General features: G+C 37.0%; 1 protein-coding gene across 30 annotated transcripts in view; it reads right to left on the bottom strand.

The window, feature by feature from the left end:
• ADAM22 (ADAM metallopeptidase domain 22) overlaps window positions 1-27,541 on the bottom strand; it is a gene marked incomplete at its 3' end in the record, with an annotated part of 168,181 nt that overhangs the window by 45,664 nt on the left and 94,976 nt on the right. For all 30 annotated transcript variants that reach the window (XM_084897381.1, XM_084897385.1, XM_084897388.1 and 27 more), the window contains exons 5-17: window positions 25,832-25,914; window positions 19,104-19,167; window positions 17,145-17,214; window positions 15,393-15,463; window positions 12,258-12,332; window positions 10,102-10,173; window positions 9,103-9,269; window positions 7,626-7,710; window positions 6,276-6,366; window positions 5,077-5,128; window positions 2,721-2,820; window positions 1,117-1,188; window positions 814-906 (exon numbers count right to left, since the gene is read on the bottom strand). In XM_084897381.1, coding sequence (XP_084753507.1) covers window positions 814-906; window positions 1,117-1,188; window positions 2,721-2,820; window positions 5,077-5,128; window positions 6,276-6,366; window positions 7,626-7,710; window positions 9,103-9,269; window positions 10,102-10,173; window positions 12,258-12,332; window positions 15,393-15,463; window positions 17,145-17,214; window positions 19,104-19,167; window positions 25,832-25,914 — 1,095 coding nt within the window. The remainder of the gene's footprint in view (window positions 1-813; window positions 907-1,116; window positions 1,189-2,720; window positions 2,821-5,076; window positions 5,129-6,275; window positions 6,367-7,625; window positions 7,711-9,102; window positions 9,270-10,101; window positions 10,174-12,257; window positions 12,333-15,392; window positions 15,464-17,144; window positions 17,215-19,103; window positions 19,168-25,831; window positions 25,915-27,541) is intronic.

Below are 27,541 nucleotides of genomic sequence, written 5' to 3'. Positions count from 1 at the left end.
TATTCATTCATTCAACAAATATTTACTAAGAACCTGTACCAATTACTGTGTAAGTCCCTGGCTCTGCCTCCATAAAATGTACCTAATGAAAAACATATTCAACCTCAGAAATAATGTAGAATCTTGTACCAGACTTCCTATGTAAAGAGAAGGGGGAAAAAAACAAACACAATAGATTTCTTTGGAAAAGGTAAGCCTCAAATAATTGTTAGTCTTGATGGAAAGGCTTAAATATTTGGAGAAGGGTATGAAGATGCTGGTGGGCAGGTGAAAACAGACACATGTTTCAAGGTGCATTTTAAAATCTCTTGCACAATACATGTAAGGTGTTATCATGTCTAAAGTCTACCTTTTGCTCCTTCAACAGCAAATGCAAGAGCTATACCAAACTGAGCTGCGAGAAAAGAAAGGTCAACTGAACTGAACATCCACTTGGCTTTACAAGAAAGGGAAAACAGCATTCAAAGATTTAACACCTGTTTTCATTTAGTGTGCATAGTCCTCAGGGAGGTGGTCTAGTGAGAGGACAAACTCTGGGAACTATAAAGATTCAGGCCCGAGCTCCCTGACTTACTTGGTTTAAGATGGGCAAGCAATTTAACCACACAAGCCTCAGTGTTCTCATCTGTTAAATGGGAATAAAAATAGTCACTACACCTCACTAGATTTTGTGAGGATACTGCATTTGGCACTTAGTCACTTAATATGTGTTAGATACTACTGTTGTTATTAGTTTATAGTAACCTCACCTTAACAGTGTAATCAAATATGTCCTCTTTTTCATCAATTAGTTGTGAAACAACATTTACTTACCTTGCACTTTTTACAACAAAGACCATCACTGCATTGAGAGTCTTGAGTCAAGGTGCATTTCTTACAACACTCTGCTCCTTCGAGGACACATTCCTAAGGAATGTAATAATTTGCATAATGTCAGAAATGGGGTAACTTTCCTGAAAGGACCAACATATTTTCTAAAACACATGAACAACCTCATAATAATAATCTTCCTTCCATAAATCATAAAATTTCCAGGCATAACCCCTGCTCTGTATGTCTATCTCAGAATGACCCTGAATAACCTAAAAAAGGTCATCAAAACACCCTGAGACTTACTGCCGGCGTCCCGCAGTCACACTCCTCTCCAGTTTCAATAAAGCCATTACCACACTCAGGAGGATCAAGAAGCTGTGGGATGAAAACCAAAATGAGAATTAAAATAGAGACAAATCAATGATTTCAAAGACTTTTTGAGACCGTAAGTGCTACACCTAAGCCTCTGGCATATCTGCCAGTTATTCCAAAATATGTTTTTTATTTTCCTAAACAGAAAGCACAACTTCCTATAACTTTAGGACTGGGAACCTTTGAACAGAAGGGTCTAATATTGTTTCCATGTCAGATGTAATGATATTTACATGTAGAATATACATACCAAGTAGGGTCTGATAAATGCCATCAAAATAAAATATGATCTAGCCATTGACCAAAACCAAGCCAGAGTCACTCCTGAAATTTCATTTCCTTCAAATAGGAAGCAAGGGATTCAAATCTTGGCTCAGCTATGTATCTTGGGCAAACAGTTTGCCATCTCTGAGCCCAAGAGTTTTAGTATTTAAAACTGGAATGATATCAACTGTCCATCTATATCACAAATTGCTGTGAGGATCAAATTCAAGTACCTGTGAAAAGCTCTTTATTAATTATTTTTCTTGTGTAACAGAAAGTTATTTCATTGACAATAAGGAAAACATCACAAAATAACAAATCTACTAATTTGTAATACAAAATATCACTCCTCCTATTAATATAGTCTTGCAGAGAACAGCAATGATAATTTCCTCCAGAAACAGTTTTTGGACTGTACAAGAGTATATTTTAAGACTGTTTAATTTTAACTCTCCATCAATATATCTTTTGACTATAAATTTATCTTATGATTACAGGTAAAATTAGTAAATATAGTTGCTATGTTTTAAATATATAATATCCATTCGAAAATTAATCAAAGTCTACATTTTCCAGAATGGCAGTGAATACACACCTATCAACACACACACAAACTTTCTTTTTCTTTTTTTTAAAATATATTTTATTGATTTTTTTACAGAGAGGAAGGGAGAGAGCTAGAGAGCTAGAAAGGTCGATGAGAGAGAAACATCGACCAGCTGCCTCTTGCACATCCCCTACTGGGGATGTGCCTGCAACCAATGTACATGCCCTTGACCGGAATCGAACCTGGGACCTTTCAGTCCGCAGGCCAATGCTCTATCTACTGAGCCAAACCGGTTTCAGCCATACTGCTTATTCTGAAAGGCAATGGCAAGGAGTGATGAAGGTAGCTATGCCCCCTCCCCTTTCTACCAGGATGCGTTGTAATTAGGTATCCAGAGAGGGGAACTCAAGAAAAACGAAATGGAAACATTTTTGTAAGTTATCCCTGAATCATCATGTGGCCGTATAAATAGAAAATGTAAAAATTTCAGGAAGCAAACATTCTTATTTCTACCTGCTTTCTATTCTTATCAGAAAAGTCCCAAATGCTCAAGATTAAAGCTGGCTTTGAAAATGCAAATACTTAGCAAATTGAGAATATGGTACATATCCAATATGCACAAGCCAAGTTGAAAAGCTCTCCTTTATAACACCAAATGGCTCAAAAATGTGTGTTTATCATACTTCAGAAAGATTAATAACTAATAACCGATCACACTTATTACCTTAGAAGGTTTGTTGAAAAGGCAGGCTCCACCTCCACTGTTCAGGAAGTCATGGTACTCTTCAACATTACACTGGGTAAACTTCTTCGGAAGATAGTAACTATAAGACAGAAGAAAATTAACAGCTGGATACAATTCTTGCCTCCCTTGTCTGTATATTAGTGTTAAAACTGAACATAGTTAAAATTATACATTTTCTCAAAAGTGAAAAATAAATTCCACTTATGTACAATATTTGCACTCAAGTCCCTAAAGGTTTTATTCAATCAGTATATTTCCAAATTCTTCATTTGGTGACCAATGGTGATGATGGGTTGTTCATTATTTGCATGCATATTCAAAGGAAACACATACACACACACACACACACACGCACACACACACACACACACACACACACACACACACACTTGTAATTTGCATTAAAAAGAGGAATGATTTATTTCATAATAAGTCATTCCTAAAAATTACTATTGGGCTGGAACCCAAACTGCAAAGCAGTCTACAAAACAACTGACCTATCATCTACAAATGTGTCAAGGTCATGAGAGTCAAAGAAAGGCAGGAACTGTTCCAGACTGAAGGAGGCTAAAGAGACACAAAAACCTGATGCCTGATTCTGAACCGTTCCTACAACGACATTCTGAAGCACAGAGCCAGTGCTGAATGAGGGCTGAGAAGGAGATGATTTATTTCTATACTGTGTTTCTGTAGGAGGATGTCCTTATTGGTAGAAATGCACACTAAGTTGTTGGCAGTGATGGGGCACCCAGTTAGCAATTTATGATTCAAGGACAAAAAGGTTTTGTTACTATTCTTGCAACTTTTCAAGTTTCAGATGATTTCAAAAGAATGTATACAAATAAAGTAACAGAGGGCCAATAGAAAAAGAAATAAATATAGAGCAATTTGGCAATGTGTGTTAAGAATCTTCAAAATGAGAAATATTCTCAAATCTAATAGTTCTAATTTTAAAAAAAATTTTGAGGAGATAATTAGCTATGCGTTCAAATATGTCTGAACTCAGATATTTATGGTGGCACAGTTTACAGTAGCAAATAACATGAAAATAGCCAAAATGTTCAACAGTTAAAAAACAATAACCTGTTAATAAAATAGAATGCCATGTAGTTATTAATCATCATGGTGTTCAAGAATAAAGACTCAGAAAAAAATGTTGATTATATAATGTTAAGTAAAAAAAAAAAAAAAATGAATAGTTATATATTCAACAGGACCCAAATTTTATAAAAGAACAATAAAAATGAAAAGAAAAAAATACTGGATTTAAACATTATTTTAACATTGTTTTTGTAACATTAACTATGGTGTTTAATTATGTAGTCAGGATTTAATTTTTAAAATCTGGATAATAGTTTTCAAGTGTTCACTCTTTCATTCCTTCTACCTTTTTTAATTATGATTGAAGTGTGGAGTTTGGGAAGGGACAGAGGGAGCCCCAAAGCTGAGTATCTAGAATGTTACTGAAGTAAGAGCACAAGATGATGGAAGTTTAAAAGTGTGTGTGTGTAGGGGGGGCGGAAGAGATTAGACAAAGGCCTAATATGCATGTATGCAATTCCTATGGACACAGACAATAGAGTGGCGAGGGCCTGGGGTGGGGTGGGATTCGGGTGGAGGGGAGCTATGTGAGGAAAAGAGAGATGTCTGTAATAATCTCAACAATAAAGATTAATTTTTTTTAAAAAAAAAAGTATGGGGTAGTGTTAAGCTTGGCACGAAAGAAATGATTGTAGAATTTAGAAAGAATAAAAGATTAATGCCTGACAGTGTTGGACAGGTGGGACAGGGTGAAAATAAAGGCCTTTCTCAGGAGAACAACTGTGCACAACTCCTCCCACGCCTTGTTCAGTGAGGCGCCTTTGGTAGCTTGAAATCAGCCATTGTAGCGTCTACACCACAGGCTCTACTTATGATGGGAGGCTGCTGGGAATCTGAGAAGCGACAAATCTGGGCTTTCTTTCTTGCTTTTGTTTTTGAGGGTCAGCTTACCAGCCCAGTCCTGTTTATAACCCACTGAAGGAGAATTGAAGAAGATAAGAGGAATGGGAATTAGCATGTAAGCCATCAAGAACAAAGTTGTTCCTCTTTTCCAGCCTAGAGTCAAGGTCAAAAAACAACTTTTCTGGATTAATTGACATCGATTGTTTTCATAAATAAGATACTCGTTTGTGAAAATATTTTACATAACAAAGCCACTGAGAAAATGTACTGATTCTCTCTGAAATGCCTGTGGTGAGGGTCCTTGCGCTGTTATTGGGTGTCGTATTCCTAGGAAGACAGCAGCACAGCAGGGAAAGGAAAAGTGAGGTATTTCCAAGCAGAAGTGGCTCACCCGGTGTCTCCCATTATGCATCCAGACCATGTGTCCTCACATATACACTCCCCTAAGAGAAAATGAATACACACACCTTATTACAAAGTCAAAAAGGTGCATTTCCTATCTCAAAAAATATATCTTAACTTTATTCCTAACATAATTTTTAAAAAGTAATACCTGCTTTCTAATTTCCCTCATACTTATATTTCTATGCAACGAATAACCACAAAAATCTACCCTGATTCTGTCAAGTTTACATAATTCTTACTAAAATTAAATCTTTTGATATTATCAAGTAGCCATATTTTTAAAGAATTCACTGAAAACAAAATACAATGAAATAGTGACACACCACTCCAGGATCTTAGTGTCTCAGGCCTTTATGAGAATCCTTGCAATTTCCTGTTTATTGTTAAAAGCCTCTGCACCAAGGCTGCTGGTAGAAGGCAGTATGATACATGGGTTAAGCAGAAGGCTTCAGAACCAGAAACATCCAGGTTCTAAACCTAGGCTTGCCATTTAACTTAATCTTGAGACATTAGCCTTTTATGATCTAGTCACATCTGTAAAATGGGGCTAATAATGCATATCTTGAATGAATATCTAGAGAATTAAATGAATATCTACATGTAGGTAATACTGGCATTCAATTATTTGTCATATAATTGGTATTCCACAAATTATAATAGTTATTAATATAAGCAATTATATTTGTAATGTCTGTTGTTAAAAATAAAATAAATATGGTTATAATAAACATACTCATAATACAAAGTGAAGTAATTTGGTAAAATATACTAGGTCCATATTTACTAGGTCCATATTTACTAAGCCTTTTATCAGTCAGGCAAATTCTCTATGGCCATATTAAGAGATGTTTTAACTAAGCCATAATAAAACAATATGCCTTAAACCTATATGCCTAAGATTTTTTATTAAATCACTTAAAATTATTTTGTCCTTTTAGTGTTAAATTCAAACATTATGACATAACTTTAAATGGTCATAACACATGGAGAAATATTCATTGGTAATATAAATATAATGATGTATTACTTTTGAAAAACGTTCTGTTTTGTGCCGTAACTGTTTATCTTATGTAATCACCCAAACTCTTCTGATCAAGCAACTGAATTAAAGAATCTCATTCTCCAAAGTATTTCACAGATGATAGTCTATTTTAAATATTAAACCACGTGTGTACTTCAACTTACCACTTGCTAACTTTCTTTTGTCTGAGATAATGCCAATATTATTGGCTAATGACTGGGCAAGTGTAACTGCCATTAAGTCAGTTTTCCCAAACTGAAAAACAAAATGAAAGTAAAATACATGTAAATGAAAATTGTTTTTATTTAAGATGGGCCAGAGAACAGTCACAATGTAATTGAAAATAACTAACCTCTAAGTGTTTTATTTGGCACAGGTTAAACACATACTAGCCAATACTGAACTACTGGGCATTTGGAAAAAAGTAGTAAGAAATAAATCCATATTTGATTAAGCTTTATAGACTAAAAATCAGGGAATCACCAACTTATCGGTTTGGAAACTTAAATCTAATTCTGAGTCCAGCCGAAACTGGTTTGGCTCAGTGGATAGAGCGTCGGCCTGCGGACTGAAAGGTCCCAGGTTTGATTCCAGTCAAGGGCATGTACCTTGGCTGCGGGCACATCCCCAGTAGGGGGTGTGCACGAGGCAGCAGATCGATGACTCTCATCGATGTTTCTAACTCTCTAACCCTCTCTCTTCCTCTCTGTAAAAAAAATCAATAAAATATATTTAAAAAAATAATAATAATAATTCTGAGTCCAAATTTCACCAGTGACATGTCTGAAAAATGTAATACTTACATATGATTAGTCATTTGGATAATAATAATAATAATAATAAATGAATAAATTATTTGTAACTTTTCATCTCTGTATGTCCAGTTGTACTCCTGAAATTTCCACAAACTAAACAGAACGTGGCTTCTGAAAACAAATGCTAAAAAACAGGATGTGATGATGATCTTTGGCCAAAGAAAACTTAAGAAGACCTAGAGGTATTTTTTTCAATATACAGTCTCCCAAGGATTCAAGTATCTCCTTTCAGATCACTTCCATCAGGTTTAGTGCCTGAGGGGTAGAAGGAACCCTTTGAAAAGCCTGGTCTATTTTTTTCTCCAAAAATTTGCCAAGTATCAAAGAAGGGAGAAAATTTCCCCAACTGAGTTTTTGTAGTAAGCTGAACAATTCAGAGAATTCCTCAATTCTCTGGAAAATCAAACAAAGTGATAAACAAGGCTTTATTGTTCATGAAGGTAAAAGTAAATATTTTCACTAAATAATTTGTAAATAGTGAAATCTGGAAATCATTCTAAGTACATCATGAACAGAATTATCAGATATTATTTTATTATTCCTTATTCTTCCCTCTGGTCATTTATAGTAATTACGCAAGTATTAATAAAACAACCTAACATGTAGCGAATGTGAACTACTGAGAACTTATCTCTTAAATATTAGGAAGACATTTTCAGCCATCATACCACTTTGTACTGTACAGATGTTCACACCTACTTCATTCACGCCTCCTCCTTTCAGCAACGAGCAAATCCCACCAATATAAGCTGCCCCGCTCCGGCTACTCTCAAATTGACTTCCCCTTTCAGAAAAGGAAATGAAAAATACTTACTGCTCACAGTTCAAATATCATAACACCTCTCATTATTAATTTATCACTCTTATTTTCTCAATGCACATAACATTTGTATACTACATGTTCCTGAAGCAAGGAAGGAATATGAAAATTATTTATACACATAACCAAAGAGAAAGTTTCTAGGGGATGTTTCCCAATATAATCACTATCTTCAAGAGAACTCTACCTATTAAAAAGGAATTAGTAATATGATGTACTCCAAGAAGGATACAAAATCACTACTGTGCTATTTCTGCCAAAAATGCATAACCTGAATCTCATAACGAGAAAATATCAGCCCCACAAGTTCTATAAAATAATTGGCCTATACTCTTTAAAAGTGTTAAGTTCAAAATAAACAAAGAAAGGCTGAAGAAATCTTACAGATTAAAGACTAAATAGACACGACAGTTAACAGAATGTGTGTCCTGCATTAGATCCTGAATTTGAGACAGGAGAGAATTAGCTATAAAAGACATTATTGAGACAATAGGTAAAATTTGAATATAGTCCATAGGTTAAATAACATCTTACTGGTATACCAATGCTAAATTATCTGGTTTTAATAATTTACTATAGTGATATAAGAAAATGCCTTGAGGATTAAGTAGTAAATGTCCAGGAGGTAAAGGTCTCCAAGTTACTCTCAAATGGCTCAGGTAAAAAAAAAAAAAAATTGATAGATGGATAAAAGGAAGAAAAAGGGGTAAGAAGGATGAAAGGAAAGAAATAATAAAACAAATAGCAAAATATAAACAATTAATGAATCTGGATGAAAGGCAAAGGGTTTTTCCTTACAACTTTCCTCTCTAAGTTTGAAATTATATAAAAATAAAAAGTTAACCCCCAAATATAATCTTTTACTTCCATTTATAACTTTCTTCAACAAAAGCTCTGACTTCAAATGATAAGTTTTTTAAATGCTATTATATATCTTGCTATTACTTCAAATAGAAATGTTACAAAAAAAAACCTTTAAGAGTGAGATAAACAAAAGATAAACTTTGGAAATAATAAGATCTCCTCTTAAATAAAAAATAAAGTTAACAAAGTTGTTTTTAATAAGTTAAAATACTCTGTATGAACATTAACAGTACTTCTACTTAATAAATGCTTTTGTTAAATCTCTTGAAAATTTAAATAAAATGTATATGCAATAAGAAAATAACTCAAAATTAAAGCTCTTATATTTTCGTGCTAATTTTAAACAATTTATACTTTAAAACTTCTTCCAAATGTATCTTCCCTATCAAATCCTAATTGCATTATGCAGTACAAAGGATACATCTGTCACAGGTCACAGAGCATTCAACATGGAACCAGAAAAAGTAATAAATCATTACAAAAGTTACGTACGAAAAAAGGTGAACTGCATCACTTTTCTCTTTGATAAAATCTCTCCTGTATTTCATAAACTCACGTAGGGTGATCAATGGATTTTCAGATATGGCAAACTTGTTGTCAGCTGCCCAGGTTTCCATGGCAACCAATACTATCCTTGTCTTAAGTTGGTCTTTGTATATCTAGTATATAACAAAATGAACACACCAGGTATACGTGTGGTAAAATCAAATGTTTCATGAACAGGACAATAATACCTACTTAAGGAAACACCTTGAGTTTTAATTAATGTAAGAAATGTCATTATTTTTAAGGGAGAGAGTTATTTTTCTAATTGACATGCATTTCCCTTCAGTAACAGGGAATCGATTATTTAGCAAGTTACACTCAAAGAATAGCACTGGTTAGAAACAAAAGATCATGTTTTGAAAAATACTTGTGCCCTTATTCAAGGCTCTCCCTGAGTCTACCTTCTGCACCTAGACAAAGCAACCCTGCATTCCTGAGTTCCCCTAATAGAAATGGAACAATGAAGACTCTCCAAGGAAATCATCTCTACACATCCCAACTGTCCCTGACTACAGTCATAGAGAAGGTACAGGCACTGTCTTGTCAGGGGAAGATTTGGAAAGTAGATACAGGAGGATTATTTGATTGCATAATTCCCACAGTGTCAGGCACCCTTTGCAAAAAGGCAAATCTTATACTGCTTTTCCACTGGTGGAAGTACAGGATGAGTATCTTTGTTAGGGCCTATGACCCAACCTTTTCCTTTCCCAAGTGAAAAATACAGGAAGGAATATCAGGCATAAACCTGTGGGTAACTGTGGCCCCTTCCCAGCCAGATAGCAAAGTTGATCAAGTCACTGCATGGTTCCCAGGGATTTGGGAGACAGACACCTTAGCTAAAGTGTAACTTAGAGTGGTGAAAATGTAAGAACCATGTTATCTGTTCTACTAGCCATCGAGACATAAAGTTCCTCTATGGCAATATTGAATCAGATCGATACTTACTAAATCCGCCATGTTCACCACAGATTTCGCATAAGTATTGGTATGTACAACGGAAAGCCGATGTTTTTTGAACTAGAAGCAAAAGGAAACAAGTGAACAGCTTTCAAAGTCATCAGAAAATAATCAACTCAACAAAGAAAACACGGTGTATTTGAAAGATCTCTGATTTTCTGTAAAAATAAATAAATAAATAAATAAATATATATATATATATATATATATATACACATACATATATATACATATATATGTATGTATATATATATATATGGATGGAGACCTAGTCCTTTACAGGCTATATTCTAAGAAAAGGCTCTTGAAAGTTGGAGGCCTCAGTTTACTCATCTGAGATATGAAGGAAAAAAATACTCATTCCATCTACTTCACAAATGTATTTCTATCAAGAGATTATTATTCAAAATAATTAAAACATATGTAATCTATGAATTGCAAGACTTACTAATATAAGTTGAATCAAAATCAGAAAAAGTCAAGTGAATACTGCTAAAAGTATTAAAATGTATGAATTCTATAAGCCTTATTCAGTCAGGAGAAGAAAACCCTAAAGGTTACAAAAAGGTAGCTTATAAGCAAGATGTGAATCACATAGTACATCTTTTGTTTGGCCCCAAGGCTGTTTTAAAAATCAGAAAATACCATGTGAAACCTGATTTCTGGCTTCACTTTATTTTTTTTAAATTTTTTTATTAAATTATTATCTGTGTACATATACCATTGCCCCCCCCCCATACATGCCCTCCCTCCCCAGAGTTTTGTGTCCATTGGTTGTACTTATATGCATGTATACAAGTCCTTCAGTTGATCTCTTATCTTCCCCAGATCTCCCTCCCCTCCCCGTGTAATTTGACAGTCTGCTTGTTGCTTTACTGTCTCTATATCTATCTTTTGGTTCGTCAGTTTATAATGTTCTTTATTATCCATAAATGAGTGAGGTCATGTGGTGTTTCTCTTTCATTGACTGGCTTATTTCACTCAGCATGATGTTCTCCAATTCCATCCAGGTTGCTACAAATGATGAGAATTATCTGGCTTCACTTTAAATCAGCATCCCACATGGTAAAAACTGGTAACTGCTACAAAGCAGCTGCTCCCACTGGACCAGCCACGTGACCTTCCTTTCTTCACCACAGGCCTCACCCCTCCCTATTGTTTAATACCGGACCCACTTTATCTGCATTTTCTGCACAAAGATGTCTATAGTCATGTGAATTTGTGATGTTCCAAAATACCTGAAATTATGTTTTTGCAACTTATTCTTGTTTTGTAAAGATCTCAGGGAACAGTAAAATGCACCAAATTCGAAAAGGCAGAAAGGTAAAACTTAGTCTTAGCCTTAGCAAGAAAGAAGCACTCAATCTGGATGGTATAATTAGTAAAAAGAATTAAAATTGATATTATTTGTTTAATCATATGTAAATAAATGACATTTTCCCATCAAATCATTCAAAGTAAATCCAAATGTACTTTCAGGTGAAATTAAGTAAAATTAAGCAATGTGCACCATTGAACACTCTTAGTGCAATGCCCTAGTTATGCAGAACAATTAGTATAAGACTAGACTGTGACTATAACCATATGACTGCTACATGCCCATGAACTGAATCAATACAGGAACTGAATATAACAACATAACAGACTCCACAAAAATGAGTTTTGCTAGATTCTTATCCTAAAAATCTTTATTACTTCGCCATATAAGCTTTTCCGTATGGTTTATTGCACAGCAAGACAGAAATAGAAATGTTGCTTCTATTTCACTAGGATAAACTTGAACTAAAAGTTTGAAAACTAAAGTTTCACATTATTGGTGTCTCACCAGTGGAACTTTTTTTTTTTTTTTTAAATCTTCCCATTTTAGTAAGGGGAGATATTCGCCCCTATATTAATCAAGGTGGAATTGACATTAATCAAGAAAGAGTTGACATTATGAGCCCCAGAAATATTTTTGTAACTTCACAAAATACTGTTAGTTTCTTTTACCTAAGGGTGTTTTCTTCTTATAGGTTGTTGCTGGGTAACAAATATAAAGACCTTGTCCAGGTTAACACTTTATGGACCTCTTTATTGTAAAAATATTCCTGCACTGATCAGTTTTACCAAGGTATGGGCAAGAGCAAACAACAAGAAAATCCTACCATGAGATGATCGTTCACAATCATCAGTTCAATATATTTGGTTTCCTCCTCCACGTTCCGAGGATGGCGATGGAGCTGCAACACAGTAAAGGAAATGGCACCTAAATAGGCCCTCTGAACTTGGCTGTGAAAAACTAAAAAATATGTTATACATTAGATTCTCAGACCTTATTCATCTTACAGCTGAAAATGTGTACCTTTTCACCAACCTCTCCCTATTTCCCCTTTCCCCACCTCTTAGACCCTGGCAACCACTTTTCTATTCTCTGTTTTTATGAGTTTGACTTTTTTTGTTGTTGTTTTTTAGATTCCATTTGTAAGAAGCACTGTGCATTTTTGTATTTTGTGTTTAAGGCTGAATAATGTTCTATTGTTCATATGCCACATTTTCTTGATCCATTTATCCACTGAGGGGACACTCACATTAATAATACTGCTTTGTATAACACATTGGCTAAGAAAGTAGAATGTCAATGTTCTTATCCCCTAAAATAGGTAAATAAGTGAGGTGATAGATGTGTAAACTTCATGGGGGAAATGTTTTCACAACGTACACTTAAATACCTTACAATGTTGTCAACTATACCTCAATAAAACTGAAAACTTTTAAATAAGAGAAACTAAAAAATATGGGAGAAGTAAACAAAGCAGTTTCCCCCTTTTATTCATTGAGCATTTATTTTTTTATTTTCTTCAATTAACTTACTTTTTGAGGAAGTAATACATTTACATGGTTCAACAATTAAAGAATTATAAACAAGTAGAGGGTGAGAGTCTTGCTCTGACCTCTGTCCCCCATTTACCCAATTTTTATCCTTCTCCAACAGTGGGTACAGCAGTTACTGGTTTCTTCCATAAATATGTATGCATGTAAAATCAAAGGATATACAGCTCATTTTGTACTTCCATCCATTTCATTCTTAGGTTATTTTCATTTAACAGTATACCTCGGAAATTGTAATAAAACGGTTTAGTTTGAGCTCCTGAGAATCTCTGAGAGGTCTACTGGGAGTGAGATGATTGACACTGGTATTCTTTAATCTCCAAAATTGGGCTTGAGACATGTTCCTTCCTCTGGCAGGGTGAGAGGATCCCCCAAATGACAGGAATTTTGTTAGGATAGTTTTGAGAGTTCCCAGGTTTGGGCTATGCAGTGCAGCTACCTCTGTCTGTTCAACAACAAATTTTCTCCATCTTCAAAATCACGATCAGAGAATGCTACTGGCAAGAGCCACTAAGGCAGCCATGTCCCTTTGTCTTCCACAGTTAGTCTATAACACAATCTTTAATAAGATATGCAAAATTAACCTTTTCCTTTATGCTATGCTTTGATAAACAGTTTTTTCAATACAATCTTTTTGCTCACTTGCCCAAGTGATAATGAATGTGCTTTGAATACTGCCTTTAAAGAAAACTAAAACATTCCTGCCATATGGATTTTGTTTCATTGCTAACACACTCCCAAACTTTAACAATTCCTCCCCCCCATCCCCCCAAAATCCCTTGTAATACGTTCATAGAGAATAACAGACATAATTTGGGGTTTGGAAACCAAAAAGTAACATAAACTGCATCCAATCACAAAAGTCTCTTTAAAAATTGGTGTTTTTAGGATGCTAGTCTCTCCATTTTTAACTGTGGAGGAGACTGAGTCTTATAAATTAATACAGTAGATTCACAAGTTTCAACATTTCCTGAAGGTCAAAATGTTGCCAATATTGGCCACACAAGTTTTAAAACATTTCATCTCCCTGGGTCCACACAGTTCTCAGAAAGAGAAATCAAGAGTTTGTCTGCTTAGCATACGACTGGATGTTGCAAATGTTTATAAAAAACATAAAGAATTATGTCAACAGAAAATCATCCTATTCTCTCATTTATTAACTCACGAAAACAATTCCTGTTTTCAATTAAATCCTGATGGCAATTACTTTTGTCTATGTAATTGGACCTCAATATATATTCATATTCACAAAATATATAAAGTTCAGAGTAGTAATTCATAGAACACAAAGACTTCTGAGAGGCAGTGTATTAAACCTATGTGGCTATCAGAACTTCTCTGAGACCAGACTTTCTAGGTAAGAATCCCAGATCCACCACTGGGTAACCCAATATGTCCTTGGGCAAGTTATTTTAGCCTCCTATGCTGAAATGTCCTTATCAGTAAAATGGAGATAATAAGAATACCTTCCTCATAAGATTGTTACGAGGATTACATGTGTTCATACAATTAAAAATTCTTAGAACAGGGCCAGGCACATGGGAAGTACTCAATACAATTTAGCAATTACTATTCACTTTAGAAATCTGTCTGTAAACATGTTTTATTTCACACAAATTAAACACATTTTAAAAAGAAAATACCGGTTTCCTTCAACTGTTTGATCTTACTTGAGATCTAGTTCTCTCACCCTGTCTTTTATGCCACACACATACTATCACACCAACCACCACCACAGTGGTGAGGATTGCTTACTTCTGATGGCCTAAGTTCTTATTTTGTCTGAACCATTTATCAGCCCCATAATTCTGCACAAGTCATTTTCACATTTTAAAAAAACTATTTTTTTTTCTGGATAAGAGTAATAATAGTACTTACTTCATGTAGTTAAAGCACTGTACAACAGTTGTTGTTTTTATTACTAAGTCCAAGATCCATTGCACATTCATAAAGTAGACATCCTAATTTTATATTCCAGACTCCAAAGTAACTCAAGTGTGACAATAGCATTTGTGGCTTCAAAACCTGATGGACTCACTCAGGAGGGGTTATCTTTAAAAGGATAAACATGAGGATATGCACCAGACAGGCAGATTCCAGGATATGCATAGGAGGTGGCGCATAGCAGGTAAGGAAAAAGGTCTGTGTTAGAAAGAAGCTGAGATGGGGCCCCATAATCCATCTACACGACAAATAACCACATTATCACCACTGTCCTGAGTCCTTTCTGAGTCTATGAAAAAATATAGCCACACCTCCACTGCTGGTGACAGATCCATCATGCTTACTGCTTACCACACTCTGACAAATGTCTTAATAATATCCTCTCACAGAGACTTACTGTAGAGTCAATTGACTGGCAGTTGCCAAGTGTTTGTAAAGCATAACGATATATACCTGTGAATACATACCTGCCGTTTGGTCCTTTTTGGTCTTGGCTTCAAAATAAATTTTGGTGGAGTGATATTTACTTGTTGGAACGCTAAAAGGAAATAAAAACAAATTAAGTTAAACTTACTGAAAATCTACCTTTATTTCATACAAGGCAATCAAAGTTTTACTAGCCCTTCCTAGTAAAAATTATCTAATTATACTTTTTAATATTTGTAATTATTAATAAGAAGTTGTAAATTTTATAAGATAGAATGTTGCACTTAATGATAATATAAAACATTAATCAAAACAATTGTGTTCATATTGATACTGAATAAATACATTATGAATGAATATAATTAAAAAAAATCTCAAACATTATTCCTGTTCTAATTTATCTCAAAGTTAATTACATTCTTTATTGGGAACCTTCTAAATAGCCAACTTAACCTACATATTTACTAATGACCTTCATTACAGATTGACACTCCAAGTGTTGGTGAAGAAGTGTTGGTGGAGCAGTTAGGACTCTCGTATATGAGAGTATAAAATTGATCAAAAAGTAAAACAAAGAAAGAAAAGACACTAGTCCTAAGCAATGAGCCATGTAAAACAAAAGGTTCTACCATCAAACAAGTGTGGAGAACACCTGATCATAGTCTGTCTCTAGGAAATGCATAAAAAGACAAAGGTGCTGATAATTTATAGCCCAGTGAAACTATATTTAATTACAAATCAATAAGTTTACTTTTGAATTTATTTCACAAAAATTGCAGTTTTGACATTTATTTCTAAATTTTCTTCTAAGTTATCATAGTAAATCTAAGCGTCTTGAAGATAAGTAACACTCTTAAAATGGATGGGGCCAACACTAATAAGAAAAGAAAACCAGAAACTAATTAAGACAGACCTGAGTTTTCAAAGAATATGTTCAAAACTCATTTTTAATAACAGCAAAACTGCCAAGTTACTTCCAAAATTTCTTTTGGAAATAAGCCCTCAAAAAAGTCTTTTTTTTTTTTTTTTAATTACAAGATTGTATCATGTCACGCCTACAATAAAGTCTTGGGAAGGAGGGGGTTTTATCACTTTAAATATTAATTAATGTTGGTTACTTCCAGTAATATCTATTAGATTGTGGCTTTATTCTCAGTCAGCTAGTCATGAATAATTTTCTTCCCATAAGAAGAATTATAAAAGTTACATAAGGTAGCTGTATGGAATAAAACAATTATATGCTCATTTGCAGATTTTTCAAAATAGTGAATTCTATAAAACAGGACCTTGTATCCTATTAAGATTTGGATGCAACTCTTAAATCAACATCTATAAATAAATGGACCTATAAACATACGTGAGAAGGAAAGACTAATTTCACAAATAGCACATGAACTAATCTAAAATAGTTCTTCCTTAACATGCTGGGGCATAGAGAGTTGAGGATAACAACAAATGGGAAAACAATGTTTACAACACAGTATTTTACCAAGAGTGAATGTTTATATATGTTACCTATGCAGACCAATTTCTGATCTAATATCTTATAGTACCTTACTTGGAATCTTATGATTTTAAAAAGTTTTCCTTCAATGTGTTTGAGCTACATCTTTCCAAATTCATCCACTGTCAGCCTGAGGTCAGTCTTCATTTTATTCTCCCTCTTGATGCACTTGACTTTCTCTCTAAAACTATAAGCAGTTGTGTGCTAAACAATATTCCAGCTATAGATGAACTCTACAGCATTACAATAAATTATTAAAGTTTTTTTTTAAGTCATAAAAATTTCATACCAGAGGGGAGATCATCCAAAGGAAATTCAAAGAGTCTGGATTTGTAAACTGAATGAAAACGGAAATCCTCCTGAAATAACACAGACAGTAGAGATTAAGCAAGTACTTCCAGACACCTCCAGCCTCAGGCAATCAGAGCTGGAGGAGCTGGAACCCTTAAGACAACCGTAACTTGACTACATAGCCGCCTGGGTTTAGAGTGGCGATAAGCCATTGCACAAGAGGTCACACTCACTCCCGTGTTCTCCTGCACCCGAGCGGCATCCTTTTAGAAGCAAAATGCCTTCACAAACAGAGAAGCCATTTGGAAAATAAATGAATGGGCCTATCCCCCCAAGGAGAAGCAAGACATCGGGGAAAGTGGGTTAACGTTTTTTATGACTGGTTCCTTCCCATGATTCCCTGCCTCCCTTTTAGAGTCACAGAGCTTTGCTAGGCTTGCTTGTATTAGGGAGCATGTGGACTGGTACAGCAGATGCCCAAACAGACCTTGCTCCAAAATTCAAGTGTCATGCAAAGTTCTGTGAAAACCCAACCAATAAAAAGCCATATTTTGTCTAAGAAAAATTAATGAGCATTCAAATTACTTTATCTGACTTCATTCAATTACTAACACGATAAGAACTACCATAAATATAGTTTTATGATGTTAAAAGAAGAATGTCACAATATAAACTTTTTATTTTTTTATTATTATTATTTTTTTTTTTACTATATTTTATTGATTTTTAAAAAGAGAGGAAGAGAGAGGGATAGAGAGTTAGAAACATCCATGAGAGAGAATTATCGATCAGCTGCCTCTTGCACACCCCCTACTGGGGATGTGCCTGCAACCAAGGTACATGCCCTTGACCGGAATCAAACCTGGGACCTTTCAGTCCGCAGGCTGATGCTCTATCCACTGAGCCAAACCAGTTTCGGCAACAATATAACCTTTTTTTATAACACACGGTCAAGCAAAATGACAGGAGACCAGGCAGTGGAGACAAGAAAATAACATATACAATACAGTTAGTTTCCCAAACAAGATTATGAAGAGCAAAACAATGTGTTTCTTAAAAGTATTTGCCTCTCTAAGTGCTTGACCAATGTTCCATGATGCAAGGAAGAATATTTGTGCGTACAGAGCTAGAATGGAAGTGGATTATGTTTCTCTCTAGTCTATAACATTAACTCAATCATTTTCTAATTTGTGAGAAAACTTAGATTTCTCTAAACTTCATCATCACTGGGCTTTGAAGACAATGAGCAATAGAGAAAAATCTCAAATCTAGAAAAGAAAGGGGTCTCCCTCTACCCCTCACCAATCCATATTTGAAGCCTTAATTCCAAATGTGATTGCATTGGGAGGCAGGGCCTGTGAGTAAATGATAATTAAATGAAGTTGTAAGAGTGGGGCTCTTCTTCAATAGGGGGCTCCTCTTCCATATATGAAGAGGAAGGAACACCAGAGCTCTCTCTTTTTCTCTGTGTCGTGAGGACATAACAAGAAGGTATCTGTCTGCATCCAGAAGACAAAGCCCTCAACCAAGACACTGACCCTGCTGACACCTTGATCTCAGACTTCCAGTCACCAAAACGGTGAGAAAAAAAATGTCTGTGGTTTAAGCCACCCAGTATTTTGTAATGACATCCTGAGCAGAATAAGACAGATCATCATAGCACATTGTGGTGGAGAGAGAAATGGAGCTTCAGAATACCGTTGAAGGAAAGGATTTTCAGTTTAAAGGAGAGACAGATTTTTTAAGAAGAAAAAGAAGAAAAAAAAAACACTTGTGGTTTTGACATATTCAGTATTTATTTTAAATATATAAATAAAATATAAAATTTAAATGAAACATAAAACTTAAATATATATATATATATATTTAAATAAAGTAAAGCAGAGAGGAGAAAAAGAGGAAGAACAAAAGCTCCCAACATCAACTTTCAAGTTTGCCACAACAGAGGAGCACTTACTGGGGAGGTGTCATTTTCTTCTGGCTCAATGAGATACGTGTGGCTCCCATCATAGAACATCCCGCTGTCAAGAACAAGAAAATAATTAGTCATGGCTACCAACTCCTGTCTCGGAACAAAATCATTTTAAAATCGGCAGCAGCTAGAGGACCAATTTACTTCTCAACACGCCTTCCCAATCCTACTTATCACTACCATCACATCACATACCACACACACACACACACACACACACACACACACACACACACACTGCTGAGAGGGGAAGGCCCCTCTGTCTGATTCCCCACAAGCAGCAGTGTCTCCTCAACTAGACTCTTCCCCAGGCTAATAATGACCATTCTCTAATTGTGGTCCATTATTATGCTCTCCAACATACAATTCTAAAACTTTAATGTGCCAGTAAATATGCAAAACTTTCAGGACCTTCCTCATATTTCTGAATGGGGGCCCAGGAAGCTGCATTTTAGACAAGCCCATGTGATGCTGATGCAGGTTGCCAGGGACTCTATTCAGAACTGCCTACCTACCACACACATGGAAGATGCTATAGTGACAAGAGCTGACACCTTTCAACAACTTACCACAAAACAAATATACTCACTTACTACTCTTTTCCAAAAAATGTATGAGGGAGGCACAGTGACTATCCTCAATTTACAAGTAAGGAAGCCAAAGCCCAAAGAGACAAAATAACTTGTACAAATGACTTAACCAATGGGAGTCTAGGCAGGAATAGAGCTCAGGCAGACTGGTTCCTGAGCTGCTTATCCACCTTCATTACCATTCACTCACTGAACAAACATCTAGAAAGTACATGCAATGCACTGCTGTAGGTGCTGAGGACACAGTAGTGAACAAAACAGACCCCTCTCCTGCCCTCATGGTGCTCATGTGCAGTCTAGGGAGGACAGAGAAGATACATAATCACAACTACATATATGTGACAAATTCTAAGGAGCAAAATAAAGCAGGTTAAGGGCAATAACACCCCTAGGAATGAAAATTGCCAGATGATTGGAGATAGAAACCAGAGACAGAAGATGGCTAATTTACACAGAGAGTCAGAGCAAGGCTTCACAGAGAAGATGCATTTAAGCACAGGCCCAAAAGAAGTGATGGGGTGAGCCATAAGGATATCTGTGCTGATGGCACTTGAGAACCAAGCCCTAAGCTAAAAGGATCTTGGCATGTTCCGGAATACGGAGGATAGAGAGTGGCTGGCATAGACTGGGTGAGGTCTATAAAATGAGGTCCGAGGGTAGGGTAGGCCCTTGGGGCCTCGGCTTTCACTCTGAGAGATGAGAAGCCACTGCAGGGTTCTCGGCAGAGGGGAAACACAATCTCCCCTTCAATTTCCAAATAACTGCTCCCAAAGCTGTGCAACATTAATCTTCAGGACGGCAAGGAGAGAAAATGGGGAAAGCATCACAATGACCCAGGTGAAAGAAAATGGTAGCTTAGATCATGGTGGTAATATTGCAAATAGTAAGGATTGGACAGATTCTGGCTATTTTTCCAAATGGGATTTGTTCAGAATTTCAGATGAAGTATGGAGGAGAGAGTCATGTGAGTGAGGACACCAAGGTTTTGACTTGAGCAACTGGGAAAAATGGAATTGACAATAAGGTGAAAAAAAAGCGGTCAGAAGCACAGAGTGGATTGGCAACGAGGAAGGAAGCAGGATGCAGGGAGCAAGGGGCAAATCTAGGGTTCAGTGTTGGACTTCTTAGACTGGAGATGGCTACCAGCCAATTGAGAAATCAGGAGGAGGGTATTTTAAGCTGCAGATGGCCGTAACTCCTACTCAGACCCTGAGAATCACTCCCTTTAGTGGAACATGGTCCTTCCACTGAGATCAGGCCCCTTATGAGCCGAAGGAAGGCTCATGTTACTCAGGCATCTCACAGGGGTGAAGCTGTCATCGTATGCAGTCATTTTTTTTCAGTGTAATGACTGCAAGACATCCAAGCTGTGAAACAGGGAACAGTATTTGTCTCTCGTTGATGGCTTAGGGAAACGGGCCCTGCCACTATCCAGCTTCTTTCATTCCTGCCTTAACGTCTTCCACATGTCCTCCGCTCGCACAGATCCTCAGAACTGCTGTTCTCACATCTGCAAGGTTTTCAAACAAGAGTGCACTTTCTGAATTTGGATGACATTGTATTTGGAATTTAAAGTTAAACAGATGCCATTTGTAATAAATATACTACTGGCCATACAGGCCTAAGGAATCAGTGGGGGCGAGCCTTTTCGAAACAGTAGAACAAATATGGCCGGATCCATGGAGAAAGTTACATAAAGACATTCTCTTTACCGAAGTTCACATGGCCATACTGATTACGTTGTTTTGCTTAACTAGTCCTGATGTTATTTCCTCTTGCATTAGGTTAACATCATGTGAAAGCCAATTATTTTTTTTACTGAGTTTAAACATCATGATGCACAGTGTAAGGAAAGCAGAGCCTGACACCATCAGTATCTGCAAGATTCTGTTTCCCTATATTACAATATGCTATCATTAAAAGTTCTTTAACCATTAAAAGGCATATGTATTTTTATTTGCTTTGAGGCTTGGTAACTTTCTGTTATATTTATATACATGTCAACAATACAGTACATGTTTGATAAAAACCTGCAACTAAGACTGAGTCATTATGAGACAACAGAACAAAAATTTTGAAAGGCTGCATCAAATTTTTTAAAGAAAACAGCCATTCTGACAAATTGCCACAAGAGGGCAATAAACTTATATCTCAGTCCACTCTTCAGCTACCCATACCGTGTTTCCCCGAAAATAAGACATCCTCCGAAAATAAGACCTACTTACAGGTTTTCTTCTGAGTGAAATATAAGGCATCCCCAAAAAAATAAGCCCCCGGCTAGGCTAAACATGAGAGATTTGGTCCACTGATTCCGAAAGAAATGGAGTCACAAGAAATTCACCAGGAAATTCAGGAATTGGATTGTTATGATGTTCAGAAGATGCTGACATGATTGTCATTGAATAAATGAGTAAATTCTTGATACTGTAGGATTCACAGTTTGTCTGGTTTGTGTTGACAACTACCATACTACCATACTGTATACAGGTAATAAATTTCCTTTATTTTCATTTAACAATAAATGTGTACCGTATTCTTCTTCATGGAAAAATAAGACATCCCCTGAAAATAAGACCTAGCGCATCTTTGGAAGCAAAAATTAATATAAGACACTGTCTTATTTTCGGGGAAACAGGGCAGTTATAGGATTTTGTCTTTTTTCTTTTTTCCTTAATGCAAATCCCTTTAATAAAGTATACCAGTGGCAACTTTATTTTAAAATAAGTATACTGTTAAAAACATACAAAAGCATTGCTATAATTATTAAGAAATATTTGAGACTGCTGTTCCCTCTGCAGAATTGCTATACACAGATGCAAAATGACCAAAGGCCGATGTAATGCTAAATCTTAGTAAGTGGCATGGCCATCCTGTGCCACAATTTCTTCATTTTGAAGCTGCTCCTCTGTGTGTACTGGATCTCTTTCAATCCACTGCTCAAAACTGTCTGGCTCCTTAGATGTGCTCTTTTCAATTCGCAAAGTCAGTACTATAATTGTAAGTAAACAAAACATATAAAGTATTAATTCTCGAACTGATTCTTAGTCATTGTTCCTACGTTCCTTTTATCCTCTGAGACTGTCAGGATTTGGTGGGAATGCATGAAGAACTGGGATTAGGAACACCATTTTCTGAAAATCATTGATTCTTTTTTTCTATATGTCCCGATGGTGAAATGCAATCTTGTGTCACTATAATCTTACAAATGTTTGCAAACATACAACACAGGTTTGGAGCCTTTTTGAATTTGGTATCATCCAGATTTTTTTGTATATTGGTACTAATAATAATAATAGCATTAGTAGTCTTGGTCATAAATCTTTACTTTTTTTATGTCTTACAAATAGTAGTACATATGTTTCCTTTTATCCCCATTGACCGCCCTCCAGCCTCCCCCGCCCCCTGACGCATGCCCTCATCCTCTTAGTGTCTGTGTCCATTGGTTATGCTTATATGCATGCATACAACATCTAACATATCAGGACCAAATTATTACCCATTAGTTCTTTGAATTTGAAAAAAAAAAAAAAAGTGTTGTTGCAGGTTCTTTATGTAAAAAACATGAATCTGGCTAAAACCAGTTTGGCTCAGTGGATGGCATGAGGTAACTAAGTTTTACTTAGGTAAAATAATAGAAATAGACTCTGAGTCCTGTGCCTGATCTAGTCACAAAAAAAGTCCTTCAAGTTACTTTTTCATCCTCCTTCAAATGACTGTGTAGGCTTAGAGAAAGCTATTGGTCTTCATTTGGCAGCTCTCTCAGAGCCCTCAGGAGGTGGTGATACCTACTCTCTGGTTTTTACAGTATTTGTGCCCATTTGGAAAACTAGAATAAGAACGAGGCATGATGTTTACAAGGTGACTTTGGGTTGGGATTTTAAGAGGAACAGAAAGGAAAAAGACTTATTTTTTATATCTCGCTCCTACAACACCCATTTGCTGACACAAGTGCCAACAGGCCCATGTACTAATCCGAGCTGACAGCTGTACTCATCTTGGGATCAGTCCAATTTTACTGCTAAAGGCAACTTCAATATTTCTTCTTCCAGATAAGAAAACCCAAGCTCACGTTAGACATGCATTCATGTTCGTAAATGTCTTTTTAACTAAAGAATTTATTTAAAATAAGGGAAGCCGAAACTGGTTTGGCTCAGTGGATAAAGTGTCGACCTGAGGACTGAAAGGTCCCAGGTTCGATTCAGGTCAAGGGCATGTACCTTGGTTGCGGGCACATCCCCAGTAGGGGGTGTGCAGGAGGCAGCTGATCGATGTTTCTCTCTCATCGATGTTTCTAACTCTATTCCTCTCTCTTCCTCTTTGTGAAAAACCAATAAAATATATTTTAAAATAAAATAAAATAAAATAAAATAAAATAAAATAAAATAAGGGAAATTGTCTTTCAGGAGAAAGAATAAGCCAAGAGAAGTCCACCATGCTGTAGGGCATGGGGCCCCTTTTCTCTGGCTGTGTAACTGATCCTCCCCTCTCCTTTCTGCCTCTCACATACCCACTGCAGAGCCGGACTGAGGCAAACTAACCACAGTTTCTGGACTTTCCCATTAGATCTCTTTCCTTACCTTTTTACGACCTGTCAATCCAACCCCTCTCTTGGAAGATTCTATCAAACCCTGTTAAGGGGCCTACTCCATCTTCCTCAGAGACATTTCTCAGCCCTCATTCTTTTTTTCTTTTATGAAAGATTTACCCCAGGCAAGCAGCCCTCCCAGTCTGCCTGAGCCACTGCTTGGGAGCCACTTCTTTATCATCTTCTTTTTTAAAAAATATATTTTCATTGATTTCAGAGAGGGAGGGGGAAAGGGAGAGTGAGAGAGAAAGACATCAATGATGAGAGAATCATCTCTTGGCTGCCTCCTGCAGGCCCCCTACTGGAGACTAAAGGTAATACAGCCCACAACCTGGACATATGCCCTGACCAGGAATCCAACCATGACCTCCCGGTTCATAGGTCCATACTCAATCACTGAACCACACGGGCGAGGTAAGATCCCTTATTCTTTTTTGCCCACTCTAAGCTTGCATCTTTCTCAGGGTATTTTTTGTTTTGTTTTGTTTTGTTTTGTTTTACTTTCTCTCAAAGAAACAAATCTACCTATCATATTCCATAGTAGGATGCTGAGCTACAATTAGCTTTCCCTTGAGCTTTTGGGTGGCCAGCCTCATGTCCTAATAGCCTTATTATTCCTCAATAACTGCTAGTCAGACGAAAAAGCTAAATCCTTAACTTGGCAACAGACAGGAAGTATTTTAAAGTTATCAAACAAATATTTAACAAAACTGAATTAAAGTGCTGGCTTTTTCTGTGCCCCCGCCCCCCCCCCCCCCCACTAAAAAAAAAAAGTAAACAAGTCAGAAGGAACAGATGATTTAGCTTAGATAGAATGCTGCTGAATGACACTGTGGCTTTGTAAGGAGTTACAAACAAATGACAGATGGCCACCTGTGCACCACCATCACCGACAGGACAGAGGAAGTAGATGTATTCCCATGCGAATCACTGGCAGACATTCTTTGATAATGAGCATTATGAGAAAGGAAGCAAGGCCTCGAGGAAGGATGAACTCCGATCCTTGGAGATTTCTAACAACAGGCAGAGCCTCCCACCGGTGTGCAGAGTGAAGTGGGATTTTAGCTGGAACAAAAACAAAGCTGAAACACGTGAGCTCTTGAGGTCACTTGCAGCCTTTCCTCTTTGCTCGAGGAGTCGAGAGTTCCCATCTACTGAAATGCCTATTATTCTACAAAAATATAAAAACTGACACCAAAGAGAAGCGAAAGCAGAGCCGGTACCCAGAGTCGAAACATCCACAGAAACAGAGACCCAAATTACCCAAACCGCTTGTGGCTCAACTTGGACGAAACTAGAAAAATGCTTCCAACGTCTCTGTAAGGTATCATATTATAATTCCAAAGCCCCAGGTTTCTGCAACTCTCATTTTAAAATATGTTTGGCTTATAGACCACAGAAGAGAAAAGATCAGATCCGTCCCTGATTTCAAACGATTTCTTCACATGAAATAGGGATTTTGATTACAGTGCCTTAAGTAATAAAGAAAACAAGTGATTGAACGCATGGGGAGCACACACGGGAATTCGGACACTTACTGAAGTCCATGGCATGTTGACAATGCCACGAATGAGGCGGGGTTTCCTCGGATCTGGCCCTGGTAGTAGCAGTGCTCTCCTCCCTGGAAGACAGAAACAGGGGATGTGAGCCTGTGCCAGCACAAGGAGAGTCCGCCGTCCCCGCACAGGGTCCTGCACGCTGCGCTCCCATGTGTAAGGCTCTGCACAAGATTTCATTATGCAGATGAGTGTCGTCACACCATTTCTATCCAAATTAGTCACAAACGCTCCCAGTGAGCTGACTCCAAATGTGATGATCAAAGGAACAAGAAGCAGATACTGCCGAAACCGGTTTGGTTCAGTGGATAGAGCGTCGGCCTGCAGACTGAAGGGGTCCCGGGTTTGATTCCGGTCAAGGGCATGTGCCTTGGTTTCGGGCACATCCCCAGTGGGGGGTGTGCGGAGGCAGCTGATGGATGTTTCTCTCTCATCGATGTGTCTAACGCTCTATCCCTCTCCCTTCCTCTCTGTAATAAATCAATAAAAATATTTTTAAAAAGCAGATACTGAAATACACTTGTGGCTCTTGCACCAGAATAAGTTAGTCATCGATTTCCCCCATCCTGAGAAACTCAACCAGCAGCAGCAGCAGCAAGTGAACACTTTCACATAAAGCTCAGTAAAAAGGCATATAAATCATTTGAGAATCACTAAATTAAACTGACGGAGGAGGATGCCTAATTTTACATTGTTTCTATCAAGACTTGACAAGTTTATACTATTCTTTTCTCCAACCAGGAATAGCTCTGCTGGTAAGCAGTCTAGGGTAGGGTTTGAAATGGAGCAGCTTCTTCTAGCAGCCAGTTACAGGAACTAACTGCCACCGAGAGACTCATTTCCTCAGATGAAATGTTCCTGGAAAACCTCACAGGGTAAATCCTCTGCCAGCTCTGGGTGGTGCCTCAGTTTGTAAATACTTGCTCATTGTGTGGTCGAGGGCCCATTGGGAATGCACATGGATGACCTTTAATTATCATCAGCTGAACTCAAGGCCTAGGACCTTGACTTACCCAGGTCTTGATATGCTAAATCCCAGGAATGAGGTAATGAATAGGACCTGGGCACACCCAAAACTTCTTTGACCTTAAACCCCCCTTTGGAAATAAATAAATGCTCTGTGTTGTCTGTTGACTGTCTCTCTATCAGAGTGGCAGCCCCCTACCTGGGTCCCAGCTTAAATCTATTTCTGTGTCTTGGTCTCTCTTTTTTTTCCTTTAATTTCTTAATCCCCAGCTCCTCCACTCAGGAACCTGTCATTTTCCGTGCGGGCCATGGAAAACAGAGAAACAGCCCCCACAAATCGGTAGCATTGACATCCCTGGGAGCTTGTGAGAAATGCAGACTCTCAGGCCCACTCCTGCTCTATTGTATCACCATCGGCATGTTAACAAGGTCCCTATGTGGCTGATTCATATTTACATTCAAGTCTGAGAAGCGTTGCTCTAAATGACCATTCCTATCCTCCCACCCATCTCCTGTTTCTTCAGAAGCTGTAAACTTTTAATTAAACTGACCCGGTGAGACATGAAAGACTGAAAAAGGGCAGATTAATAGAATGGGTGGTTTAAAGAAGCAAATGTTACCTATTTCCCAGTCTGGCTTAAGGACTAACCCCACTTAAACCATTCCGTGCTGGACAAGTGGAGGGGAGAGGACAGGAAGATATGATATCACAAGGCTAAAGACATT

This window comes from Pipistrellus hanaki, assembly GCF_964339955.1.
Source record: "Pipistrellus hanaki genome assembly, chromosome: 10".
In the NCBI taxonomy this organism is placed as follows: Eukaryota; Metazoa; Chordata; class Mammalia; order Chiroptera; family Vespertilionidae; genus Pipistrellus; species Pipistrellus hanaki.
This window is presented reverse-complemented; position numbering and strand designations above follow the sequence as displayed.